A 25,638-nucleotide genomic window follows, 5' to 3' on the forward strand; every position below is an offset into this window, starting at 1 on the left:
CTCTTAACGTAACTCCCATAGCATGCTGAAGAATCTTACCCATGCTATGCAGTAAGACTCGCAGCCCTGGTGAGAAGCTAGTCTTCCTACTTTGCAGGTCGGGGCAGTGACACTTAAAGCTATGATCAGGGGGACATGGCCACTGAATTGAGCCTGGTCTGACCCTTTATGTTACGTGATGGTACTCTCAAAACCATCGTTCATTATCTAAAGCTGAGACAGCATTTTTAAGGGTATCACAAAACAATACATAAATAAAAATGTGTTCTTCCTTTTATGTGCACATATGTAGAGATAATTTGCATTACCTAAGTAGCAGAGTGATAAGTCATGTATGGGATAAGATTTTTCTTAGATGATAGAAAAACTGAATTTTCTTAATAAGTAATGTGGAATTGCATTTCTTTTTTCTGGCCCCCTAGGTTCCATTTTACTGTTCTATACCTCAAGGATGGGTTATTATTAAATTCCTTCTTAAAAGTGAAATATTTTTCTCTACAGAGTTTAATTAGAATTCATGACTTTAAATTAATAGCCCCTCAATGCAGACTTCAGGAGACAAATACATGAATTATATTAAAAGATATTAGGCATTCAGAGGACCTCATCTGATTTTGACATGCCCAGGCAGTTATACAAGCATCATAAAACTTAATGCTACCAAAGATTTGTATATACCCGGGAGAAAATAATTTACAGCTTGACTTACAATTCACTCTTCTCAGTCCAACCAATACATTTTGAGATGTAGTCCATTATAAATTAGGCAGTATCAACTTGGAGAGATTTTACCTAACCATTTATCCTTTCTCCCTCTTAGATATTCAACCATTCCCTCTTCACAGGATGGATGATCCCCATCAGCTATGAAATATACTCAAGTCTTGGGGCACCTGGGTGGCTCCATCAGTTAAGCATCTGCCTTTGGCTCAAGTCATGATCTCCAGGTCCTGGGATGGAACCCCACAGGGGGTGGGAGGAGGGGTGTCCCTGCTCAGCAGGGAATCTGCTTCTCCCTCTCCCTCTGCCCCTGTCCCCTGTTCATGCTCTCATTCTCCCTCTCTCTCTAAGTAAATAAATAAAATCTAAAATATATGTATACTCAAGTCTCTTATATTTTTTAAAAAACTGCCTTCTTTGGCTGCATCTCCCCTAAGACCTTCCTCTCTCCCATCTCTCCCTTACCAATCCTCTAAAGCATTTTCTTACCTTCCCCATATTTCTTACCTTCTCCCATCCCGTCTTCTGCCCCATCACTCCACAGAAATTGTCTTTGCTGATCTCAATAATGACTTCAAGGGCAACAGATGTAAATGGGCATCTTTAAGTGGACATCATTTTTAATGTTCAGTAATTTAAAAACAGTGCCTACACCCATCTCAAAATACCTTTTTCCATTGGCTTCCCAGCCCCAGCTAAGACTTCTTGCTACTAACTGTTGTTTCATTTACGTATACTTTGTTTTTTCCATGTGGTTTTTTTGGGTGTACAGTGTGATCATTTTATGTACTTATACAGAGTGAGATGATTACCACAACTTAATCAAGGCATCCATCATCTCCCATAGTTTTCTTTTTTTGGGGGAGTGAAAACACATCTATCCTCTTAGCAGATTTCAAGTATACAATTATGGAAAATAGTATGGTGGCCCCTTAAAACATTACAAATAAAACTACCATATGATCCAGTAATCCTACTTTGGTGTATATATCCAAAGGAAATGAAATCAGTGTTTAGAAAAGATATCTGCATGCCTATGTTCATGGCAGCATTACACATGATAGTCAAGATGTGGAAACCACTTAAATGTCCACTAATGAACAGATAAATAAAATGTGGTACAGCTATACTTAAAAGTTTCTTTTGCAGACACATCTTCCTCAAATTTCTTACTAAATAATCTAATTCCTCAAGACTTCATTCAGGCCTTTTTTTTAATTTTTATTTAAAAATTATTTTTATTTTTTCCAGTTTTATTGAGATATAGCACTGTATAAGTTTAAGGTATATAGCACAATGACTTTACTTACATAGATTACAAATGATTGCCACAATAACTTTAAACATCCATCATTTCATACAGATACCAAAAATATGGTTTAAAAAATGGTTTTTCGGGGCGCCTGGGTGGCTCAGTGGGTTAAAGCCTCTGCCTTCGGCTCAGGTCATGATCCCAGGGTCCTGGGATCGAGTCCCGCATCGGGCTCTCTGCTTAGCAGGGAGCCTGCTTCTTCCTTTCTCTCTGCCTGCTTCTCTGCCTACTTGTGATCTCTGTCAAATAAATAAATAAAAATGGTTTTTCAAACATCCATCATTTCATACAGATACAAAAAAAATAAATGGTGAAGAGAACTCATGCGATTTACCCTCCTCACCACTTCTCTACGTACATATACAGTGGTGTCAGCTGTAGGCAGCACGTTGTACATTACATCCCTAAGGCTTACATACTTAGTGACTGCGAGTTTGTTATTTTTTATCACCTTCATCCAATTCCCAGACCCACCAGTCCCCCACCTCTGGTAGCCACAAATCTGATCTCTTTTTATGTGAGTTTGGTTGTTGTTCTTTTAGCGATAGTCATACATTATTTGTCTTTCTCTGACTTATCTCACTTAGTACAATGCCCTCATTGTGCTAAATGAGATATACCATATATCGTACATACACACACATCCTCCATATCCATTCTTCCATCAGTGGGCACTTGGGTTGCTTCCATGCCTTGGCAACTCTAAACAGAGCTACTATGAACATGAGGGTGCCAATATCTCTTCAACGTAATATTTTTAAGATTTTTTTTATTTATTTGTTAGAGTGAGAGAGAGAGAGAGCATAGGCAGGCAGGCAGAGTGGCAGGCAGAGGGAGAAGCAGGCTCCCCGTGGAGCAAGGAGCCCGATTCGAGACTTAATCCCAGAACATTGGGATCATGACTTGAGCCGAAGGCAGCTGCTTAACTGACTGAGCCACCCAGGCGTCCCTCTTCGATATATTTTTGTTTCTGTCAGATATATGCCCAGAAGTAGAATTACTGGATCATACTATAGTTCTATTTTTAATTTTTTGAGGAACCTCTGCACTCTCTTCCACAGAAGTTGCACCAATTTACAATCTTACCAACAGTGCACAGCCTGTTCTTCACATCCTCGCTAGCATTATCTCTTCCTATTGAGCAGGTGTGAGGTAGTATCTCACTGTGGTTTTGATTTGAATTTCCCCAGTGTTCAGTCATGCTTGAGTACCTTCTCACGTACCTGTTGATCATTCATATATCTTCCTTGGTACAATGTCCATTCAGGTCCTCTACCCATTTTTAATTGGATTATTTGGGGTTTTTGCTATTGAGTTATATGGATTCTTTATATATTTTTGATATTAACTCATTATCATATATATGATTTACAAATATTTTTTTCCCATTCTGCAGGTTGTCTTTCCATTTTGTTGATGATTTCTTTGACCATGCAGGAGCTCTTTAGTTTGATGTAGTCGCACTCATTTATTTTTTATTTTGTGGCCTATATAGGTTTTTCTTTTCTCATTATATCTTCTCCCTAGACAATCTCATCATCACTGAAAACTTTAATTACCGTCTCTATGCAGATGACTCATAAAATTCCTAGCTTCAGCCCAGATATAGTCTCCAGACTTGAATAACTTTATGAGTACCCAACATATTCAAGTCACTCTCACAAAAGCACTTAACATGTGAACATGCTCAATCCATACTTAGGACGTTTCCATGTTTCCGTCTTTCCTTTCAGTGCACCCCCCGAATCATGGCACCATGATCTTCCATGTAACCAAGCCAGAAACCCAGGGGTCATCGATCATCTCCTACCGCACTCCCACATCCTGATCCATCAACAACTCTTACTCACTTCACTTCTTAAATGTGTCTGAGACCATCTGCTCATGCCACCTCCACCGCTGCGCCCTCATTCATGCCACCACCATTTCTCACTAAGAACACAAGGACTTCCTAACTGCTCTCTTCACATCCACTGCTGCCTTTCTCCAATTCATCCCCCAAACTGCAGTGAGCGATCTTTGAAAAAGCCAATGCATGAGCTTATTATCTCCCTGCTAAAATCTGCAATAACTTCTTAAAGCTCTTAAGATTAAAACGCTTATCACAAACCCAGACAGTAGTATGCTCTGGTCTCATCCCTTTCTCCAATACCATGTTCCCCACACTTGCTCTCTCTGCATTAGTCACACAAATGTACCATGCTGCCTCTTGCCACAGGGCCTTTCCACATGCTCTCCCAGCAACCTTAAAGGCTGCTCCACTGCTTTCACCCAGGCTATTCCTACTCATCCTTCAGCTCTCAGTTTACACACCATTTCCTGAAGGAAAAGTAACCCCAGTTACATTCCTGTAACCCCAGTCTGGGCCAAATCCTCCATGACATATATACTCTTAAAGCACCACATACATTCCTTCCTAACACTTCAGACTGTTAATGTGATGGTACTTTGTAAGACTACCTGATTAATGTTTTCTCCTCTCATAACCCTAAATTCTATTAGACAAAGAGATAATTTATGTTGTTGTGTGCCACTGTTATCTCTACTGCTTATATGCCTCCTGTTAAACAGTACCATCTCAATTGTGCTGAATGAGAAAATGACTTAACACTAAAACCATAGATACAATTAGAGAATTGACATTAAAATGGCAACACCATTCCCATCCAAAAAATGCCCAGTTGATGAATAAATACAGTAATATTTGAGAAGTAACTTCAGCCGTATAATAATACCAAGAAGCTCTACACTGTGTGTTCCAGATGTGCAATGTATCAAAATGATATAAAATGTATCAGTTTAGCAATCTTCTCTTGCTTTAGTGAGGAGGTCAAAACTGTCCAGGAAATGTACACACCACTCATTCTTATTGATCCAAAAATGATAATAATATTCCAGCTAGTTTTTTTCTGGGTCTGTGCATCAACTTAGGTAATATTTAAAAACCCAAGAAGAATCCAAAATATTATCTAACACAGCTTTCCAATACTGCCAAGAAGATATCACTTTAAACACTTTTGTTGTAGTTTTGCTTTGCTTTGCTTTCCTGGTTTTAGGGCAGAGTTCTCATAAGAGAAGACATTCAACCTTCTGAATACAGTCATTCATAATATATGGCCAAAAGTCCTTTTACAGATTCACTCAGATGCCCAAATTATAGATGTTTCTTAAAAGGCTTTCAGATCCTGCTAGGTTAATGTGAACTTCCTGTCACTTACCATTTATTAGAGTCCCAGTGTTTTAATATTTCTCAGTAGACTACTCAATTTAGAAATCCCGGGACCAGTAACTTGAGTTTATACAGGGGCTATCACCGGGAGAGTTTCCTTAGAATAACTTCTGAAAAGTGACCAGCCATTGAAAATACAAAAATGAGTCTGGATTAAATATTAAAAGTAAATTTCTCTACAATTCATCATTGTGATAGTAATATATAGCTATAAAGAAATATAATAAAAAATACTGGAATAATTGAAAGCACTATTATTAGTGCCCTAAGATTCAAACATTCATTCTTCTAGGAGCAAGATTTTAAAATGCATAAATGAGAGAGAGGCAGGGGAGCGGTGGGCTTGTCCTTACCTGGGCACCCAGGTCATTGTAGAGAATCTTCAGAGAAGTCAGCTGTTCATCCATCCCCTTGGGATTGTCTGTTTGTTGCTTCTGGACAATGTGTCTTCCTGTTTTGATTACAGTCTCCACTTCCAGTTTGACTTCACTCAACGTTTTATAGAGTTTCTTTAAATGAAAGCAAGGCACATTTTACACACTGTGGTGAAAAGTTGCTAATTGGAATCATTTCAGAATGCAGCTTTATATACAACTGACAGCTACAAAGTAACTATGGAGATCAAAGGGCTTTATCTTCCTCCGATTTGGTTCAAAGGATAAGTAAAGTGAAATCAAGGTTGTATTATCTTTTTAAAATCAGATAAGAAAATAAATAGAGATAAAACTTGTTTTAAAAAACCCTCAAACATGTATTTTCAAGGTTTATGGAAGTACTTAGTAATAAAAACATTTTTCCTACATAAAATGGAAAAATATTATGACTAAAAACTGAATGTCTATCATTTTTTAAATTACATTTTTAAAAACCATACATTGCTATTACTAGGAAAAAAGCCAGCATTGGCTGTATTTCTGGCTGTTGAAATTTGGAAGTATTAACATCCATTTTTTTTTTCTTTAGAATTCTTGAAGTACCAAGTCTACCACAATGAGCATGCATTACATGATGAAAAGATATATACTCAATATATCAAGACGTATAACTATAAGAAATTGGAGTTACGTAGGTCAAATTCAGAGCTGTCCTCATCCTAATTACCTTGAAACTAAAAAGTTTTTATCTGGGTAAGTTCTCTTGTTTCCCTCCGTCATGACCTTGACCTGAAACATCTCCTGTGGCATTGTCACATAACAACAGACCACAGGACTAAGTTACACAAGGTCAAGGACAGTGTTCTACTGGTCTCTGTGACTCATTAAATCAATAACTACTTACATCTACACTCACACACATACATACACATATGCCCACAAATGCAAACATACACACTCACATAAACACACATACTCACACACCCCAAAATTTACACTGTCTGTTCATTCTTCCACCCATTCTAGCTTTGAGTACACAAAACTTCAGTGTCCAACAAATAAGGTGACTGCAATTTTGAAAAGCACAAAGAACTCTGCCCCGACTTTTGTCTTAACAAGTGCCATCTTAAGTTCTCTGTGAGTCTTCTCAAGGAGAAGACTAATTCTAAGATTGTGTATACTTAGCCATATTATTTTTAAATTTCTACTCAACTGAATTATAATGTTCAAGACCAAAATAGTAATAAGGCCTTATAAATAATTTCTTTTTTCACATCTGAGTTTTAAACTGGAATTTAAATTTTTACTTTCCTAGAGAATGGGGTTTTTTTAATGCTATAATATTCCCAACATCATTCTAAGTATAATTTCCTGTTTCATATTTTAGGCTTAAACTTTTTAAGTTGAAATTCAAAGTTTTACTTTCCTTAAGAATGATTTTCTTTTACACTGTAATATTCCATACTGAGAATATACACTATTCTCAGTATGGCTCTCCTAGCTGACTCAAATTTGTCCTTTAAAACTTAGCTTATTAGTCACATTCTGTCAAAATCTTCCCAAACTTCATGATGTGATTAAGATGTTTCCCTTGTTTTTATTTTTTTTAAGATTTCATTTATTATTTTTTTCCTTTTATTTTTCATTAAATTTTTTATTTTTTTATAAACATATAATGTATTTTTTATCCCCAGGGGTACAGATCTGTGAATCACCAGGTTTACACACTTCACAGCACTCACCATAGCACATGCCCTCCCCAATGTCCATAACCCCCACCCCAGCTGTTTCCCTTGTTTTTTAAATCATGTTATATGCATGTCTATTCCAGCTTCCTTATCTCCTTACATTGTAGTAATTGATTTTACTCTCTCCTACCTCTCTTATCTCTTCTATTTTCCTTGAAGGACAGGACCACACTTTGATACTTTTAACCTGTTTTTCCACCATCGAGCTCTCTTCTTAGCTCACTACAGACTGGTAATAATTAAATAAGCTATGTACAGAGGCACTAGGTGAAGCTATGTTAGCTGCTGGAAAACCTGCTGGACACATTATCCCCACAGTGGCCTCACCATACACTTGTCCAGATGGCTCTGTATGACATCAGGATCCACGTCCTTCACGTCCAGAACATGAAGTTCTGCTTTCACACAATCCAACACACGCTTGCAGTCAAGCATGCGCTGCTCAAAGTTGGCAGGCTTCTGGAAAAGCTGGAACTTTGTGGACACCTCTCGAAGTTTCCTCTGTTTCCCGAAATGAACAAAATAAGCAATTTGCATCAGAATGATGATCTCTCTCAGCAGAAGATATGAGTTCAACATACACTGCTAAAGAGCTGCAAGACAAGGCAGCCATAAAAACATTCCTTCAAGGAACACAGGCTTCCCGACCACCTGAGTGCCCTGCACTGAGCCGTGTCATGAATTACTTGACCAAGTATCAGTCTAAGACATAAGAAAAGGCCAAACTGGCCTCACTAGAAGTAAAACTTCACAGAATTTTTAACCTGTTTGAAAAATATAGTTCAGGAACCTAAGACTCAAAATGCATGGCAAGCTCAAGGTCAATCATGCATCTACCATTAAAGGACCAGGTGGTGTCACATCCCACGCCCTCAGCCTGCCCAGTGCACCAGCCATACCAGAACGGACAGAGGCTCTGCATTAGTGGAAAAATCTATATAAAGATAAGTTCTAAATCTAGCTTGCTCTCTCTTCGCAATTCAACTATAAAATCAGATTCAGTATTTTCCACCCATGTAACAATTTGCTTCTGCCTCTCTTTCCGGGAGACAATGCATCATTCCCATCCCACTGCTGACATCATAAAGAAGACCAAAGTCATCGAAGTCATCAGCTCTTCCTCCCGTTTTGTTTGTTTGTTTGTTAATACCCAGCACATCAAAGAGTGAAAGGGAGCCGCTCTCCCTCTTCACCTGTAACACATCCATCTGATTTCCTCCTCTGGCATTCCTCCCTTCTGGGGAAGTTGGAGGCTGGGAGCGTGTGTTTCTTCTCAACTCCTCCAGAGTCAGCTCATGGGCTGAGATCTCTGCTTGGATTTTCTGCAACAAAGAGATCAGAAAGGGGAGAACGTCTTTTTTACTAAAGTTCCAGAAAGTCACACAATACATAAGAATATGTTGACCACTGCACAAGCTTTAATAACTTTAATAATAATACAGGCCACCTGTGTTGCAGGACTCCCAGGTGAGACCCACAAACTAAGAGCTTTGTGTTTGTCATTTCTAGTGCTCACCACTTACTTATAAAAAGGGAATTTTCCCAACTTCACAACTATAATTTTAAAATGGTGATCATCTGCCAGGATCTCGCAGAGAGACCAAAAGAACCCCAAAACCCATATGCGACCCCATAAGTAAGGTCAATCTTCCTCACTGGTTCAGTTTGGAATGGCATGGGGGGGGGGCTGTCTTGTCGGGGAGGAAGAGGTGTCATATGCTCTTTTCATGACTCAAGAGCCCTCCACTCCACAGCGGTACCTGAGCTTCCTGTGGAACTTGGAAGGCATCTATCCTATCAGTCAAGTACGTCGTCAGCTGCTTGTCCAGCTCCCCAAGGCTCTCCTGCAGGACCTGAAGCATGTGGTCAGTTTCCCGTAGGACCTGGAGTTGCTTTTCCAAAGCAATCTGCTTGCTCTCTGCCTACACAGGGGAAAAACTGAATCATTAGCTGCTCAGCACCAATATAAAGACCTGAATAGAAGAGAACCCTTATGTTCTGGTCACCAAGAGAGAAACAGACTGAAAAAGCACCAGGCTCAAAACTTGGGCCTACATTATAAATAATAGCTAGCAAAGATAACAGTGAAAAGATTCTTCTAGTATCTTATTCATCTGACAGTGAATCACCAATTTTTACTTCTTTCTACATACAATGACAAAATATAAAAATGCCCTTGAGGGCATTATGCTAAGGGAAATGAGTCAGACAGAGGAAAGCAAATAGCATATGATCTCACTTATACGCAAAATCTAAAACAAACAACAAAAAAACAAGCTCTTAGAGACAGGAACAGAGTGATAGTATGAAGAGACTAGATCTTAAAAGTCCTCATCGCTAGAAAAAAATTGTGACTATATATGGTGAGGGATGTTAGCCTAAACCTATTGTGATCGTTTCACAATGTATACACATATCAAATCATTACATCATATACCTGAAAGTAATATAATTTTTTAAAGATTTTATTTATTTGACACAGAGACAGAGATAGTGAGGGAGAGAGAGGGAGAGAGAGAGAGAGCACAAGCAGGGGGAGCAGCAGAGGGAGAGGGAGAAGTAGGCTTCCCGATGAACAAGACACCCAACCTAGAGCTCGATCCCAGAACCTGGGGGATCATGACCTGAGCTGAAGGTAGCTGCTTAACCAACTGAGCCTATACCTATACCTAAAAGTAATATAATGTTATATTTCAATTATGCCTCAATAAAAAGAAGAAAAAAGTAAAGTTTTCCTACATAACATATTAAACAGAGATAATCAAAATGTCATCTATTACACATTTAGGACATTTACAGGAACTGGCAATAAGCTTATCAATAACAATATAAAATATAACAAGAATGTCTATCAGTAGAATGAACATATACATCCCTTATTTTTTCCCCAAAGTCTCAAGTTCTACAGACTTGCATACGTGTTGAACCACTATCTGATGCACTTTTGGGGTAAACCTGATGCTATTCACAACCTAACCATCAATCATTATTATTTACTGTGTTTAAAGGCATGTAATATCCATCCAACCCTCCTAGAAAGGATAATAGCCTTTCTCTATTTAATGATATGAACACGCATATTGCAATGCATTCTGAATAGGTATCTAGAGATTGACATTTTATGACAGCAACTTATGTCAAATTCAGTTGGCCCTAATATTCACTAGGATAATATGGGTTCCTAGTCTTATATACAGCTGTAATATCCTTAAAGGAAATTAAATAGATAGGTAGTAAGAAGGAACACTCTTAAAGACAGACTTTTTTAATCATTAAAGTTCTGCTTGTCCTCTAAGTGTTAGGTCTACCCTTCCCCACCTAGTATTTCAATGTCCTCAACACCCCTTTTCATGTTGGTTACCAACTCTTCCCCCCGGTAAAAGTTCTTGCGGTCAGCTCCATACCGTGACACCTATCAACACCTGTGTTCCCCAGTTCTTACCAGGTGACTCAGGTCTTCATATCGACTATTAAAAGCCTCCAGTTTCTCACTGATTATATCATCAAGAATCCCTCCATCAATTAGAGTCTGGCCAAGTTCTCGAATCTGGGTACGATTATCCGCTGGGTGTCGCAAAACAGATTCCAGAGACTAGACAGGGAGAGGAGAAAAAATACGCATTGACGGAGGCAAAATATATCAAGGATCCTAAAAATGCCCACTTTTTTAAACAAGTAATTCCATTCCCTAGAAATCTACCTAAAGAACAAGATCAGAAACGAGGTAGATGATTAATTTACAAAAATATCCATAATAATAATAAAAACCTAAAATTGAAAACTCAGTATGAATGATGATACATGTTACTAGACTTGCATAAAAGATAATTTCACTAAGTATTAATTAGGGAAATGTTCATGGCATGAAAAGTTTAAAAGAAAACAACACTATACAAGAAAAATTATGTTATTGACTATATTACTAAAAACAGGTGCTCATTTTTCCACAACATACACAGAATGCTAGGCATTGTTCTATATACACACTTTTTATATACATAAATCTAATCAGCCGATGGGCCAAATACTATTCCCATATTACAGACGGGAAAATTGAAGCTCACAGAGGTTAAGTACAAAAACATATAATAAAAAGTAGAGCTACGATTCCAATTTTAAGACACTAAAGGCTCTTTTTATCCATTACTATGATGTACTGCCTTCCGGTATGGATAGAAAATAATTAGGAAGAAATACACCAAAATGTTTTAAAAATGCTCATCTTGCTTTTTACTTCTCTCCCTTTTCCATGTTTCTGGAATGCACACGTGTAATTGTCATATTTGGAAGGGATGTTTTTAAAGTAAGCTTTTCAGACTTTCTCTTCTTCTCTCAACCTCTCGCCCTGGGATCTTACTTGGGAAGCGACATCTTTCCTCCCACAGCCTCAGTCCAGCTCTTGGACTCCGGGTCCCACCTTGGACTCATTTCTGACCTTCAGTCCAGTCATCCACTCAGTTACCCTTGCGTCCCTTCCATTTTAAAAGCAAATGGACCCTCTTCCTCCTCTTTTATTGGAAGCAAATCTACTCTCTTCACATTTGAATCCATCGCAGAAACAGTTCTTAAGTTATCATGTGCCAAATGTCATGCTGGTCACTTGGGAACAGCCTCCTGGAGCTCTCACCTAGGCTTGGGGACAAGCTCTGAGGACAGGACCCAGGCCTCCACTACTAACCACTCTACCCTGTCCCCAACTCTTCTCCAGGGAGCTGTCTAAAGAACAAAAATAACCTTACGAGGAAACAAGAGAGCGGTCGCCCTAACAAGAGAAGGGAGAGTTTCATCCAAGGAAAGGTAAAAACCAGCTGGAAAATCACTAGGGTGCTCCGCTAAATGCACACATGCCTAAAATGAGCACCCCACGAGGCTGAGTTAGCGGGTCACCCATAATCTAAATACACGGGATTGTATTAGCACTTCCGGCCACGGAAGTCCGCGGAAAACCAAAGGGAAAGCAAAAGCGTGCGTGGACACAAAGCACAGCGCTCCTGCTCTGAGCGGTCACCTGGCCTCAGGGCAACCGGTAGAAGGCCCTACCTCCAAGGCTTCATTGACAGCGTCCGCCTTCTCCGGCAGGTCCTCGGTGCTCTTCATGCGCTCCTCCAAAGTGCTCAGCCAGCTGGTCTCAAGATCCAAATAGTGAAGCAGCTCGATCCAGCAGGACCACACCTCCTAAAGTGGGCAAGAAGAAAGCTCAGCTACAGAAGAAGTCATTGGAGGCGCTCCTGGGTGGCTCAGTCGGGGAAGCCACTGCCTTCGGCTCAGGTCATGATCCCAGAATCCTTGGATCGAGTCCTGCATGGGGCTCCTCCCTGGGCAGAGAGCCTGCTTCTCCCTCTGCCTCCTCTGCCCGCTGCTCCCCCTGCTTATGCTCACTCTCTCCTCTCTCTCTCTTTGACAAATAAATAGTCTTTAAAATAAAAAATAAAATGTCATTGGAGATGTGATGTGTCTCCAGCACAACACATTGACTCTAATCGGTAAGAACGATGTCATTTAGATAGGAGCATATTTGAAAATCTAGAAACTGATGAAGTTGGAGCTTCAAATAAGGGAAAAAAGAAAATTCTTCAACAAATCATATTAGACCAGTTGCGGGAGGCGGGGGAATAAAGAGGAATGAGTTGCCTCCCTCTGTGCACTAAAAAAAACAAAACAAAACAGAACAAAAAACAAACTCCAAGGATCTGTTTAAATGCTAAAAATAAAACTATGTATAATGAGTAAAAGAAACCAGGAGGGAAACATTATTAGTTTTTTTTTTTTTACAAAACAGGAAGGTAAAAAGTACTCCTAACTGCAACACTTTATAACAATCATACAGGAAATTAGAATTCCCTGCTGTCTACCCTATTCCAACTCAGAGCTCACTGATCTAACAAATTGCTGTAACAATTTGCTTCCAATTTTTCCCTAAATTTCTAGGAATGTGTCTATATCTGAAGAGAGTCACATGCAACCAAATGGAGTCATACTATACTCACTACATTAGTCCCAATTACTTATTCCCCATTCCTCTGGGAGTTTTGGGGGGAAAGGGATAAATTTATCCTCCACTTCCAGAAGCAAAATTAAGGGAGGAACTACCTCTTCCCATATGGGATGAGCCTATTTGATTGATCAATTTAGAAGAAAGAGTCCAGCACAGAGCCTCCTGGGATGTCCTGCTTTCAGACCTACTGACACGGAAAAGGCACATCCCAGCCCCCCACAGGAGGTGTGTTTAGCAGGTCAGGGGCAGCAAAATGTTCTATAAAAGGCCAGACAGTGGGTCTTTCAGGTTTCACAGGCCGCATTCATTCTCTGTCAGAGATTCTTTTCTGTTTATTGTACATGTGTTTTGGTTTTTGAACCACCCTTTTAACATAGACAAACCATTTTTAGTTCACAAGCCTACAGACACAGGCCACAAGCCAGATTTAATCCTTGGGCTATAAACCACCAACCCCAGCTAAGACTAAAAGGGAAAAGAGGTGTCTAGTCCCTCCAATTTCTACACACAGACCGCAGACCAGGATCTACCCAGCGGCGAGCAGAACCTTATCTCTGATGGGAAAAAAAGACTGAGTTCCAGAGGGGCATTTCCAAGAAACCAACTGGTCCCAGATCAAGCAACATTCACGCCCCCGGACTAGGGCACTGACCGCCTACACATACCTGGCTGGATTCCAGAACTACTATTATTCGATTTCAGAGTCACCATTACCAGTGACTGTTACTTACCTTCTATTCCGTCAACATTTTTACATGGGAGTGCCCACTGAGGTTTTCCAGTGCCCATCTTACCATGTACATTGTGGGTGTGGGGGTGTGTGTGTGGGGCGGGGGGGGGGCAGATAACCTATTTCATGTCCAGGTCACCAGATCTAGAGGTGCTGGTCCCATACTCCTACACCTGAAAACTGCTTCAGGAGCCACATTTTGCCTCTGGACCTAAGGCAGGTCACAAGACACTGGGCTGGCAGGTCACAAGACACTGGGTTTCCAGCTCGAGGCTACACTGAATATAAGTTTGAGAGTCCCGAGGAGAGCCCAAGTGCAGTTTGTGTGAGGGAGCAATGGAGCAAAGTCACGGCCAGAGAGTGAAGTATGACGGACTAATAACCACAATTTGTGCCACTCCTGCCATTAAGTGGCAAAACTGTTTTCTCCTCCCCCAGGATGTGGGCTGGCCTGGGCAACCTGCTTAGAATGAAAGAATGCTATGGAGGTCATGTTCTACCAAACTGCAGGCCTAGCCTCTCAAGGGACTGGCGGCTTCTGTTCTCTCCCTCCTAAAAGCCCAATGCCCTGCTGCCGAGAAGCCAGAAAACAGAGAGGCCAGGAGGAGAAAGACCTGCAAAGGAGAAACCATCGCCAGTGCCCCCGCTGAGCAACCTGAGTGAGCTCTCCCTACACAGCATGGAGCAGAAGAGCCACTCCGCTGGGCCGGACCAGCCCACAGCAGCAGAAGAAACAAGAAATGGCTGTGTTTGTAAGCCACTGTGTGTGGGGAGGTTTGCTACATAGCCAGTGATAACGGAAGTGTAAGTGTCTCTATTAAACACAAAAACAGAGATGGGAAGAATGTATACCAACTCCTGGAAACTGACTACTTCAAAGGAGGGATTAGAGCGGGTATGGGCTGGAAAAGGAGGAAACATAGTCTGTAACGCTAATTTTTTTATTTTAAAAACAAGATCTGGAAAAATAAGGCAAAATAAGCTGGAGGATACATATATAGGTTATACGTAGGTTATACAGACTATATGGGTATTAATAGTATTATCTGTACTTCTCTAAAGTTTGAAATAGTTCATGATTTTAAACAAAAATTTTTAAGGCATCAAGAAATAATTGAGGTAATAAACTTGGACTCTGCCAAAGAAAAGCATTCTTACTCTAATTTAAGAATTGGGACTATTTCTGCCCAAGATTCCTTAGTCATCTGGGGCATCATTTAGAGCATTTCAGTTTTTAAACTTTTTTCATCTTTTCATGTCCCCCTTTAAAGATATTAAGGCCTCATCTTTTCTCTCTCTTTTTTTTTTCTGGCATTCTTCCTTCTCTTCTCTCAAAGTAATTCTCTCAAATCAATTCTGAAGTAATTCTCAAAGCAATTCCAAATTCTCAACATACGTATTTCATTCCTCATCCTCAAATTGCCACCTCTGGGTCATAAACACAACTTGAAGAAATGACACAGAATACATGGTGGTCTTTTGTTAGATTAGTATGACTTGGGACTTTGTTCATTATTTTAACATATTATGAGTTGTTATTTTGGCTGTAAATAAATAGGAAAACAAAAACACGAGTCAAACTACAGTAAAATTCAAGTCCAGGATCATTCACTAGGACCCAAGATTAGGCATACATAGTATTATATATTATATTTACAAAATTTTAAATTGTAAATTCTCAATTGAGTAACCTCGGGTATTTTATGTTAGACAGCTGACCTCTGAACACAGGTTTGAAATGCATGGATCCATTTACACATGGATTTTTTTTTTTAACAGCACAATAACATATAAACATGTTTTCTTTTCCTTATGATTTTCTTAACATTTTAACTTACGTTATTGTAAGAATACCATACATAATACATAAAACATGCAAAGTATGTGTTATTTGACAATTGATGTCATCAATAAGGCTTCTGGCCAACAAAAGGCTGTTAGTAGTTAAGTTCTGGGGAAGTCAAAAATTATAAACAGATATTCAGCTGGGTGACTTCAGGTGTGGTCAGTGCTCCTAACAACCCCCAGCCCCACACTGTTCAACAATCAACTGTACGTTAGCATTAAGGAATGAGGTTTCATTTGACTTAAAGCCTTCTTATTAACCAGTCTGAATTACACATATTTATCTTAGCACAAAATAGATTCAGAACAAGCAAGTACTGAATGAATTTAAATATCACAGCTGGGATTGTTTACCATTGTAGGATTTACTACAATACAATCATTTATTTTAGGTTGAACTGAATTTAAATTATTTATAAACTCAAATGCTTCTTAAATCTTTTCAGTGAGATGCAACAGAAATCACACCAACATCAAAACAAGTAAGCAAAAACGTATTAAAAAAAAAATAGTCAAAGCATCATCTACATCTTCAACCAGTGGCCAGGGGGATAAATGGTCTAGCAAAATACCAGCACATTATAAGTTCTTCTTTCTGTCAGGTGGCTCTCTAACTTCAGATACCAGTCATAATAAAAAATTTCCTTTCACTTCTGTGTCCTAACCAGGCAAAACAAAACAAAACAGAGGCTCACATTACATTGTTCTAGAATTTTAGAATTCAAACAGACTCTACAGATTACCTGAAACACAAAATCTTGATTTCACATATAAAAACGTCTAAAGATATGAAACATCTGAAACAGCTTTCCTAAGACCCTTCTACTAATTGAAGGCAGATTTGGGTTTCCTATTTTTTATCCCAGTTTCCTTTTATCAATCTGTTATCCAAGAATGACTTTTTCTTTATGATCCCATACAGGAAAAGAAAATTCGAATTTTTTCCAACATGTGGAAATGGTCAGTACTTTACAGAGTTTGAGCTCAGAAATACACCACTGATAAAACAACATACCTCTAGCGTGTGGCATTTTCCTCGAATTCGGTTACAGAGAAGTTGGTAATTCTCCAGCACAACATTCAGCTCGGATGTCAATTCCTGGCCACCAGAGGGCGCCTTTGCAGCTAGTAACATGATGTTGTCCTTGAGAATCTTCACTCTCACCTCCTTCTGCAACACGTCCTCTTTTGCCCTCTGTTCCAAGAAAGGATGAACTTGAAAACTGTCTCCCTTTCTCAGTAACCAATTTCTTTCTTTTTCAAAAAGATAACTAAACCAAAATTAAAATGCTGACATGATTCTAACATTATTTAGGTAATCGCCACGGAGAGTACTTTTGAAATAAGAATGCTGACTGTAACATTTACATTTCATAACAAGCAATGTGCGCCCCTCAGTCACCTTCAGTTACTGACATGAAGTATTTTCAAAGTCTGGGTCCGTGAAAAGAATCTAAGTGAGGTATTTTCATTAAACACTATAAGTACGAGTATATTAAACTTTAATAAATTTTCACCGCAGTAGAGGTATCATTTAAAAATAATGTAAACATACCTGTTTTTATCCTAAAACATAGGTGTGTCTATGTTTCTGATAATTAATAGCATTTCGAAGATGACAACGAAGGTATACTGGGAAGTCTAACCTAGTCCAACTTCTTCCCTGACTCTCCCTCCACGCTAGGGATGAAGACTCACTTTCAGAAAAATCAACTTAAAACAGCTTTTCATTTTCCCTTTCAGCTTTCCTTATTGCTTAATTGTTTTAAATTTCCCTCGGTTGTTAAAGTAATTAAGTATAGTGGTTTTAAAAATCATAATGATTATTTGAAACAATAAAAACAAATAGAATGTTGCTCAATCAAGAGTTTTAAACTTATTTCTCTAAGCTTTCATCCCCAGGGACTTCAGGAAACCACAAAACTATCATGCTTATAATATAAAGAAAGAGAATAAATTAAATGAAATGGTTCTTAACAGGGTAGGCTACCTTTAAAATACCTTATACTGAATATTTTAAAAGCTCCCAAAAAAGACCACACTAAAAGAAACGCTTCAGTGAAAATACTACATACAAGTGCCGGAAAAGTCCCTTATCATATTTATTCTGATTCATATTCAGTAAGACACTGGTGAAACATAATCCGTTTTTAAACAGATATACAGGGATTTTTGCTTTAGTTGTTTTTTAGGCAAGTTAAATTTGGCATAAAACAGTTACTATGTGGCTTAATCTTACTTTTTTTTTTTTAAAGCCTTTAATACACTATCATCTTTGGTGTGAACACTGAAGGACACTTGAAGCAATGTTAGAAATTTGGGAATGATGACCAGTTCTTTTACTGTACAAAAAAAAAAAAAAAGCATTCAAGACTATTGACACAGGAATGTAAATTTACAGGAAATACATCCTGTGGACCCAAATGATATTAAATCCCTTGACCATGTTCCTACCGCGACTCTTACCTGCTCAAACAAAATTTTGTTATTCATGTGTTTCCCATGAATTCACTGGAAGAATACCTTTGCTAAAATGAAGATAAATCGCAACCGAATTGGGAAGTCGCCCTTGGTCCTAACAAAAGACAATGCTTTAAAACTTTTGGAAACAGAGAGGGGCTGATGTTTGCACAACATTGTCGATGTAATTGATAAAATTAAATTTCTGAGTCATTCTCTGTGGCTCCCTGAGGTTCTAATGGAAGGACAGTCTTCGGAGCTTTCATGGACGCAACTCACGCGCCATATGCAACACGTGGACTCCTGGCTTCCTTTTCCTGGTAAAATCATAGCAGCTATCCTTCCATATTTTTTTTCCAGTTTGAAATCCAACTGCGCAAGATTATATGTCCATGTCGTTCTTCACAGATGACAGATAGATTCATTCACCAATTCATTCGTTCATTCTGTCCTTCATATTTAATGGAGAAGGGAGCTATCAAACCTGTTGCCACTGGCCCAGACTCACCTTCATCTCTTCCACTGCACTCTCGAGTTCTTCTGGGGACTTGTACTCAAAATCCCTCTCCAGGTACTCTTCTTCTGCCTGGGTCATCCACTCCTGCATCTCGGCCAAGTCTTTCTTCAGGTTCACTGCTTTTTCCTGACTTTCAGACAATCTATTTTTTTGAATAGCAATCTGGAAAGGAAAAGCCATTCACCTAGATAAACAAATGCTAAAACACTAAATGTCAAGTTCTAGTTTCGAATATCTAAGGACACAGGGGTAACTCTCCACCAAAAGCCTTGTTTTTTGTTTTTAAGATTTTATTCATTTATTTGACAGAGAGAAATCACAAGAGAGGCAGGCAGAGAGAGAGGAAGGGAAGCAGGCTCTCCGCTGACCAGAGAGCCCAATGCGGGACTCGATCCCAGGACCCTGAGATCATGACCCGAGCCGAAGGCAGCGGCTTAACCCACTGAGCCACCCAGGCGCCCCAAAAGCCTTGTTTTAACATGCAGATAAAATCCTTCATACATTGGTGCTGATGTTGTGGAATATTAGCAACCATGAAAACAATCATTGTAACTGCGACGCTATGCCACATTTTGGATAGTAATCTAATGTGGAAATACCTATTATAATTCTAAAAATGCCTAACTCTTGACAGAGTAATCCCAAGTGAAGGAATCTAACCTACAGCGATAAAAACATATATTTTAAGGAAATTTACAGTAGCATTATGGAAAAAAACCTGGAAGCAACCAGAATGTCCATTTTCTCCCATTAAAAACTGCCATGCAAAATTCTGATTTTGATAATCTACTGTACTTGTATCCTGCACACTGACACAAAAAAGTAACATCAGAAAATAGGTTTTGTCTGAATCTCATTCAACAACTTAGTTAAATATTTCAGATAATCACAACACTTGTATAAAGATATGTTCAGAGAGACCCTCCAACCACAAACGGACTTCAACTGTGAAAGGAGATAGCATCCCACAGAGAGCACCCAGTGCTCACTTCCTCCCACTCACAGGAAATCTCAGCGGAGCGATCATGGAGTCAGGGCTTTGCTTCGCCACAAAGCTGACAGAAACCAAAAGCCAGCAGCACAGGAATAGGACGGCTCTCGTAAGAGAAAGAGCGAATCATTAGAGGCTTTCCTGTTCCCACCCTCCAAACAGGATCACAGACGTAAAAGAAGAAAGGGGTCAAACAGGAGCTCTGCTTTCCTGTCCCCATAAGGGGCTCCAGGAGCCAGCAGTCAATGCAGTCCCCAAGTCCTGCTGAACAGCACTCTAAGTGTTTTTAAAAAATACATATATACAAATACAGATTCCTTGGGTTCTGCTTCCAGAAAATTCTCCTTACTAGCTTCTGGACACTAGTCAATTATATAATTCTCATAGATCGAGAGAGAAATAAAGACACTAATGAACTTTTTTTAAAAAGCTCCAAACTTTAATTATCCTGAGATTATATATTTCTTATTTTTTGGCATTAAAATGTCCCTTGTTTCATGATACCAGGGATATAATAGATGAAACAGATTGTTTTTATTTGTTGATTGACTTTATATATCCATCCTTTCTTAGCAAAATAAAAATATGGCAATGTTATATTTATCCAAATCTTCTTCAACCTTTATACTACTCAATGAAACACAAGAGTCTGGAATGGCTTTAGACAGTGACTCACACAATACATGGTTGCCTCCTTGATGAGGACACTTAAAAATTTCCCATACATTTACCCTCATGATGAGTCAGTGGTAATTAATTATTATATGTTGTCATATCTATATGTTTGTGTATATGTAGATAAATACATAGATCTAAATATCTATGTCTGTCTGTATCGATCTATCACTTTCTTTGGTCCTTGCTGGCACTTCCAAACTATTTTCTGTATTTACTTCCTCCCAATCTCAATAAATTCAAGCACAAACCATCAGATTATAGCACACTTAGAGAAATCTGAATTTGGCCAGAATAGATGATATTAAAAAGTTATTTTCTTAAGGGTGGCAATGGTACTGTGGTTTGGCAGAAGACTGTCTTTATTCATGACAGAAGCATCTTGTCTTTAATACTCCCGCTAAAGAACTTAGGGGTGAAGTGTCACGATAGCTTCACACTCCTGTCAAAAGTACATTTTTAGGGAAAAAAAAAGTGTGTGTGTTCGTGCGTTCATGTGCGTGTGTGTGTGTGTGTGTGACGGAGAGAGAGAAAGCAAATGTGGTAGAACATGATAACTGGCAAATTAAAGAATGGGTATGTGGCTGCTCCCTCTACCTTTATTTCAACCTTCCTTTGAGTCTGAACATATTCAAAATACAGAATTTGGAGGAAAACAATGAAAACACAATAAAACATTCCAAGGATGGAAATTATCAATTTTTCCTACATAAACAGCCAAAAAACATAGTATGAAGAGATGTGTACCATCTAAGGGTTGTCTGTGGAACAGTTCTATATGTCACACCTTCTCCTCCCATTTTCCACCCCTCCTCACTCACGTCAGCTTTGTGTAACCTCACTGGCGAAGCACAAGCAATCACAAGAGAACTACACTGCAGGCCTACTGTACCCAGAGTTGCCTCCCTTCAGTCACCACGGAGAAACTATCCAACAGCAATTCTTCCACAGACACAGCGGACCTCATCCCTCTCATGTATGACACACTTCATTCCAGAAACTATCTCCTCTCAAATTCTTCTGCTTCCTTCTTTTCTCCTTCTAACCAAGGTCCTTCTTTTTGGCATGCAAATATCCTCTAACATCTCTTATTTCTAAAAATTACAAAAACAAGTCTTCGGATACCCAGGTCCCTGCACCCACCCCATTTCTCTGTTCCCTTAAATAGAGAAATTCCTTCCTCAAAGTTAGTTACACTTGTTGTCCCAACTGCTCACCTCCCATTTTCTTCTCAACATTCTCCAATGTGACTCTCTTCCCTGTCAAGCCACCAGACCCTTTTCTCAAGGTCATTTAAAGCCTCCATCTTGTCAGATCTAAAGCTCGACTTTCAGTTCCCCTTGGCCTCAGCAATCCTCAGTACAGCGCACCGTGGAAAGCTTTCTCCACCTGGCCCTGGGGCCTCACAGCCTCCTGGCGTTTCTCTGCCAGCTGACCCTAACTCCTCAGCATCTTTGGACTTGCCCTTTCCTCCTTCCAGCAGTAAGTGCTGAAGAGCCCCATGGGTGTGCCTCATAATCTCACACTTAGCCCTTCCAGAATGGAAATCATCATTTCACCTGCTCTCGCAGAAGCTTCTCGTTGCTTGAGTCTCCACCATTTCAGCAAACAGCACCACAACTCACAGAGTAGAAGCTCTCTCTGCACAAACCCTCAGCTGTCCTTGACCACTCCCTTTTCAAGATGACACGTCCAATCCATTACCAGACTCCTATTTCTATTTTCAAAATACAGACCAACCCTAACAGTACTCGTAACCTCCACCACTCTCTCTCTAGTCTGAAAGGCGAAGACAGCAATAACCTCTTAAATAATCTCTGTTTTCATTCGGGCTTTCCCAGAGCAAATTACCCACATGGTAACATCACTTCCCTGCTCAAACCCCTCTGCTTTCTGTGTGAAATCATCCTTGAAATAAATTTTAAAATTTTGTTTCGAAGTTCATATACAATTCATCCCACCTACATTCTGACTTCGGACCTTACCCACCCGCTAACTCCTCTCTTCATTCTCTTCCAGCTACACTGCCTTTCTAGTTCTTTGTTGAACACGCCAACCTCATTCCCACCAAGGAGCCAAACTGGCCTGTTAGTGCCTTCCCTTAATTAAAATAAAAATCCATTTCTTTGCCCCAACCTGCCACCCATGCTATAGCTGTTCTAGACCACTGTTTTTCAAACTGGATGGGCTATAAAATCAATTCAGACACTGAAAAAAGGGAAAACGGTCTGCCTCTTAAAAGCCACAGACAGCAGACCCGAAAAACATACCTCTTTGCTAAGTTTCTCCAGTTGGGTTTGGTAGTCCACTAGTTTTGTCTGCATCCAGGTTTTGATTCCAGCAACTGGACAGCTTCGAAGGTTAGCCTCTATTTCTCTCATGCCTTTCAGAGACGAGTCCATTGTTTCTATTTCATTAACAAAGGCCTGAATACAGAAACAAGCCCATATTGAATTCATTCCTATGTAAGTGGGTGCCATAACTATAATTTGTCTCTGCTTACATCCCTGAAGATACTATAAAAACAGACTGCTTGGGAGTCAGGACTTTTAACTACTTAAGAAATATTGTTCCTTGAGAAATTTATTTCACCTGGGCGCTTCATATAGTCATCTGCCAAATTAGATTGGAAATACTTGACTCTCAGCAGGGAATAGTGGTCTCCATTAATTTACAGAAGCCTAATGATTTTGCCAAATATAAATTGCCTGCAGTCTTACCGGCAAATTTCACTTATTAAGTACGTTTCTCTTTAAGCCTCACCATGTGGCATAATAAGAGCAATATACAATTGGTGATTATACCCTAAAATTATCATTGGAACATAAGATAGCAGCTCCTAATGAATTAAAATTGCTCTTGTTCTCTCTATGCAGAATTCTATAACCCTGGCCAGAAATGAAAATATAAGTAACCAGTCATTCTTTTAATAACTTTAAGTAAAAAAAAAAAAAGTTTATGATGAAAGGTATTTTATCTTGGTTTATTGTCATGTCATATCCATGCAATTTTAATAACAGCAAATAACAAAGAAGCAGAAGGAAATGTTATTTGTTACAGCAGAGTCCCTAAATCAGCAGAACTCACAGAGCACTGGTCCAGCTGACTCTGAAGCTCTTCCGCATCTCGCTGGACAGCCTGCTCTTTCATCAAGAAGTCTTTCACGCCATCCACCCACTTCTCAATGACTTTCAAATCCGCCTAAATCAAATGCAATAACAAACGGGGAAATTACTCAGTGACACTCAGCCTAGTGCATCTCGAGGTCTATCGCTATGGCAAGAAAGGCGGTGTTTCACAACTTAGATAGTATCGTTTCTATTTATTGTGTATCTTTTTTTTTTAATCTCCCAAATTTGAAAATAACGACTTTCTTGATGACTGACTAAAATCCTTAACAGATGACAGTTTGGTGATCATTCTAAAAATCTCAAAACACTCTCCAGGGAGCCAAGCTACTTTGCTTAAACGTGTGCAACATCAGTGATTAAAAATTCAAATTACAGGAAAAATGCTTAGCTAGATGTAATCAGCTTAAAAAATCTTTTCTTCTCATATAATTTAGAACAAATTTTCTCCAAAAGTTAGCTACTCGAAGCAGGAATAAATTAATAGCATGGTGGAGGGATACAATAGATTGATTGCTCTTAGTTCTGCTGTCAGACACCTTGTTACCTAAGAACCCCGGACAGTCCACTGCTCAGCTTCATCCTTTCACCCAATATTTACTAGGCACCCACTGCGATCCTTCCTGTGTGTGGTGCTGCAGATCAAAAACAAGTGAGAAAGGAAACATTTTGCAGAGAGAAGAAGAGACAGTAACATTGGAACTGGGCCATTAATACAATGAAGTAGGTCCGACTTGATCTCCAGTAACAGAGCAAAGTAATGGTCATTTCTTCCCAAGGTTTCCCTTTCTGTCACTGGTCAGTTTTACTCATTAGTTCCCCTGATATGGAGCTGAATTGGTTTGCTTATATCTTGTTGATTCCTTGCTTCTCGTTCAACCCTAAGAATGGAAGTACATTTACAATCCTGCTCAAGATTTAAAGCAGTCACTGTGTCCTCCCTTCGTCTCCTATTGGCTAAGTATTCCAAATTCCTTCTGGGATATCTCTAGAACATGAGGTCCAGATACGGCACTCATCACACCCATCACCATGCTCAGGAAACTATACCAATTTTTTTTAATGTCCTTACAACATACCACCCAGAACCAACTATTCTTCTCCTTATAGTGCTGGAATGAATGGTAAAAATTGAACCTGCTATTTCACATATGGCTCTTATAAAATGCCATCTAACATCATTTAAGCTTTATTCTTCTTGTTGTAGGGTTGTTTTATGTTTCTTTCTTTAATTTGTTTGTTCATAGATATATTGGTCACAATATTATTCATGGTTAGCCAGAATTTCAAAATTCCCATAACAAAATTCCCATAACCTCAAAATTACATTTCCCTTATCTCATATTGCTTCAGTCACTTCTGTAATAAATTCAAGACTTGATATTTATAAATATGAAATCTTCCCTTGATGTTAACAACAGTTACCAATGTAATAATTAAAAGCCAATAAAATGATTTAAATTTTTAGTTTCACCACTTTTGTACCAGCTACTCTTCCTGGCTTTCTATTATATGCAAATCTGACAGTGGGATGTCCTTTTTCTATTGGAATTGTTTTTGCTGCTGGGTTTTGAGGGTTTTTTTCTGGTGAAAAACAGGGCCAAAGACAGTGCCTACCTGAGCATTTCCCTATGGGGATGCATATCATTCATTAATCAATGAGGTTTTAGCTTAGTTTTCAAAATACAGGAATCTATGTAACACTAGCATCTAACTGGCTTACCACCTCCTTTGCATACGGTTGGAAGAGATTTCTCAAATACTTTACTGATGAAGTCAAGAGTTGCTAAAAATGAGTTTGGGAGCCATTATTTGAACCAAATGAGCATACATGAAAGGGGAGAATACAAATGTCTGTATCTAATAATCTAGTATCCCTCCTCCAAAAATAAATAAAGGAAAGCAGTAATGAAA

At 39.1% G+C, this 25,638-nt stretch overlaps 1 protein-coding gene across 4 annotated transcripts in view; it reads right to left on the reverse strand.

Moving 5' to 3' along the window:
* Positions 1–25,638, reverse strand: part of UTRN (utrophin) — a 505,495-nt gene that overhangs the window by 312,636 nt on the left and 167,221 nt on the right. For all 4 annotated transcript variants that reach the window (XM_046006019.1, XM_046006018.1, XM_046006020.1 and 1 more), the window contains 10 exons: positions 23,684–23,797; positions 22,867–23,022; positions 18,922–19,092; positions 16,969–17,148; positions 12,424–12,558; positions 10,826–10,975; positions 9,144–9,305; positions 8,577–8,705; positions 7,711–7,884; positions 5,615–5,770 (listed from right to left, as the gene is read on the reverse strand). In XM_046006019.1, coding sequence (XP_045861975.1) covers positions 5,615–5,770; positions 7,711–7,884; positions 8,577–8,705; positions 9,144–9,305; positions 10,826–10,975; positions 12,424–12,558; positions 16,969–17,148; positions 18,922–19,092; positions 22,867–23,022; positions 23,684–23,797 — 1,527 coding nt within the window. The remainder of the gene's footprint in view (positions 1–5,614; positions 5,771–7,710; positions 7,885–8,576; positions 8,706–9,143; positions 9,306–10,825; positions 10,976–12,423; positions 12,559–16,968; positions 17,149–18,921; positions 19,093–22,866; positions 23,023–23,683; positions 23,798–25,638) is intronic.

Source organism: Meles meles, chromosome 5 (genome assembly GCF_922984935.1).
Source record: "Meles meles chromosome 5, mMelMel3.1 paternal haplotype, whole genome shotgun sequence".
Lineage (NCBI taxonomy): Eukaryota > Metazoa > Chordata > Mammalia > Carnivora > Mustelidae > Meles > Meles meles.